This window comes from Nothoprocta perdicaria, unplaced genomic scaffold, assembly GCF_003342845.1.
Source record: "Nothoprocta perdicaria isolate Ctin4 unplaced genomic scaffold, notPer1 scaffold_536, whole genome shotgun sequence".
In the NCBI taxonomy this organism is placed as follows: Eukaryota; Metazoa; Chordata; class Aves; order Tinamiformes; family Tinamidae; genus Nothoprocta; species Nothoprocta perdicaria.
In genome coordinates, this window is record NW_020455795.1 from 110,230 (window position 1) to 112,425 (window position 2,196).

The following is a 2,196-nucleotide window of genomic DNA, read 5'->3' on the forward strand; positions in this document are numbered from 1 at the left end:
ATCTATAGGGGGCACATCCATAGGGGGCACATCCATAGGGGGCATATTCATGGGGGGGGGGCACATCCATAAAGGGGGGCACATCCATAGGGGGCAAATCTATAGGAGACACATCCATAGAGGGGCAAATCTATAGGGGGCACATCCATAGGGGGCACATCCATAGGGGAGTAAATCCATAGGTAGCACATCCATAGGGAGCACGTCACCCCCCCATAGCGCTAGCCCCCCCCCCCCGCCCCATAGTGCCCCCCTATGTCCCCCAAAGCCTGGGGCGCCGGGTGTAGCTGGTGCGGCTGTAGCCCGGGCGCCTGTTGGTACCGGGGAGGGTGACGAGTCCCTGCATGGGGCGCCGGGTGTCACTGGTCCAGTGGTGCGGCTGTAGCCCGGGCGCCTGTTGGCACCGGGGGGTGTGCACCCGTGGGTGTTCCTGCACACCCAGCTCTGTCCGGTGGTCCCGTCCGGGTGTAGCGCCTGTGTGCAGGAGGGGCACAGGCGGCGGCGGGCGGGTGTTGCTTGCGCCGTGCGAGGTGCCCGCGGGGTGTAGCGGGCCTTGCGCCTGTGCGAACGGGGTGATGGTGATGGTGGTGGTGGTGGTGGTGGTGATGGTGGTGGTGGTGGTGATGATGATGATGATGATGATGATGATGATCCTTGCGCCTGTGCGAACGGGGTGATGGTGATGGTGGTGGTGGTGAGGATGATGGTGGTGGTGATGATGATGATGATGATGATGATGATGATGATCCTTGCGCCTGTGCAAACTGGGTGATGGTGATGGTGGTGGTGGTGAGGATGATGGTGGTGGTGATGATGATGATGATGATGATGATGATGATGATGATGATGATGATGATGATGATATGGGTGGTGGCGCAGTGGGACATGGGGTACATGGAGGGGACAGGTCGAAGGCCAACATTAAGGAGAGCGACTGCAGGGTCAGAGATGATGATGATGATGGTGATGATGGTGATAATAATGACGATGATGATGATGGTGATGGTGATGATGGTGCTGGAGGTGGTGGCACAGTGGGACATGGGGTTCATGGAGGGGACAGGTCGAAGGTCCACAGTAAAAAGAGCAGCTGTAGGGTCAGAGATGATGGCGATGGTGATGATGATGATGATGGTGATGGTGATGATGATGATGGTGGTGGTAGGAGATGGGGTACAGGGAGGGGACAGATTGAAGGCCAACATTAAGGAGAGCAACTGCAGGGTCAGAGATGATGGTGAGGATGATGATGATGATGATGATGATGGTGATGATGATGATGGTGATGATGATGATGGTGGCTCAATGGGACATGGGGTACATGGAGGGGACAGGTTGAAGGCCAACAGTAAGGAGAGCAGTTGTAGGGTTAGAGATGATGGTGATGGTGATGATGGTGATGATGGTGGTGATGATGATGATGATGATGATGATGATGATGGTGATGATGATGATGGTGATGATGATGATGGTGAGGATGACAACGATGATGATGATGACGACGATGATGATGGTGGTGGTGATGGTGGTGGTGATGATGATGATGATGATGGAGATGATGATGGTGATGATGATGGTGGTGATGACGACAACGGTGATGATGATGATGGTGGTGACAATGATGATGATGATGATGGTGATGGTGGGTGAAGGCCGCCTGGAGCTGAGCGCGCCGCCGGTACCATCCCCGCAGATGCTGCGGCTGTTGCTGGCGCTGGTGCTGGGCGCGGCGCGGGCCCGCGCGGCTGTGCACGTCAATCTCACCGAGGGTAAGTGGGACGCGGGGCGGGCGCCTGTGCGGCAGCGCGTGGCGAGGTGACGCAGCGCACACCCGGACACCCCCGCGCCGCTCACGTGTCCCTCTGTGTGCACACAGACACCCCTACACCGTTAGCGTCACCCCTCTGCACACCCGGACACCCCTACACCATGGACCTACACCCACATGCACACCCGGACATCCGCTACACCACACACATGTCCCTCTGTGCACACCCGGACACCCCTACACCATGGACCTACATCCACATGTACACCCGGACATCCGCTACACCACACACATGTCCCTCTGTGCACACCCGGACACCCCTACACCATGGACCTACACCCACATGTACACCCGGACATCTGCTACACCACACACATGTCCCTCTGTGTACACACGGACACCCCTACACCCTTAACATCACCCCTCTG

General features: G+C 57.3%; 1 protein-coding gene across 1 annotated transcript in view; it reads right to left on the reverse strand.

Annotated features, from left to right (window-relative positions):
- Positions 1 to 1,205, reverse strand: part of LOC112955067 (zinc finger protein 2 homolog) — a 16,110-nt gene extending 14,905 nt beyond the window's left edge. Inside the window, exon 1 of the mRNA XM_026048354.1 lies at positions 895 to 1,205. Coding sequence (XP_025904139.1) covers positions 895 to 1,205 — 311 coding nt within the window. The remainder of the gene's footprint in view (positions 1 to 894) is intronic.
- Between the last annotated feature and the right edge of the window lie 991 nt (positions 1,206 to 2,196).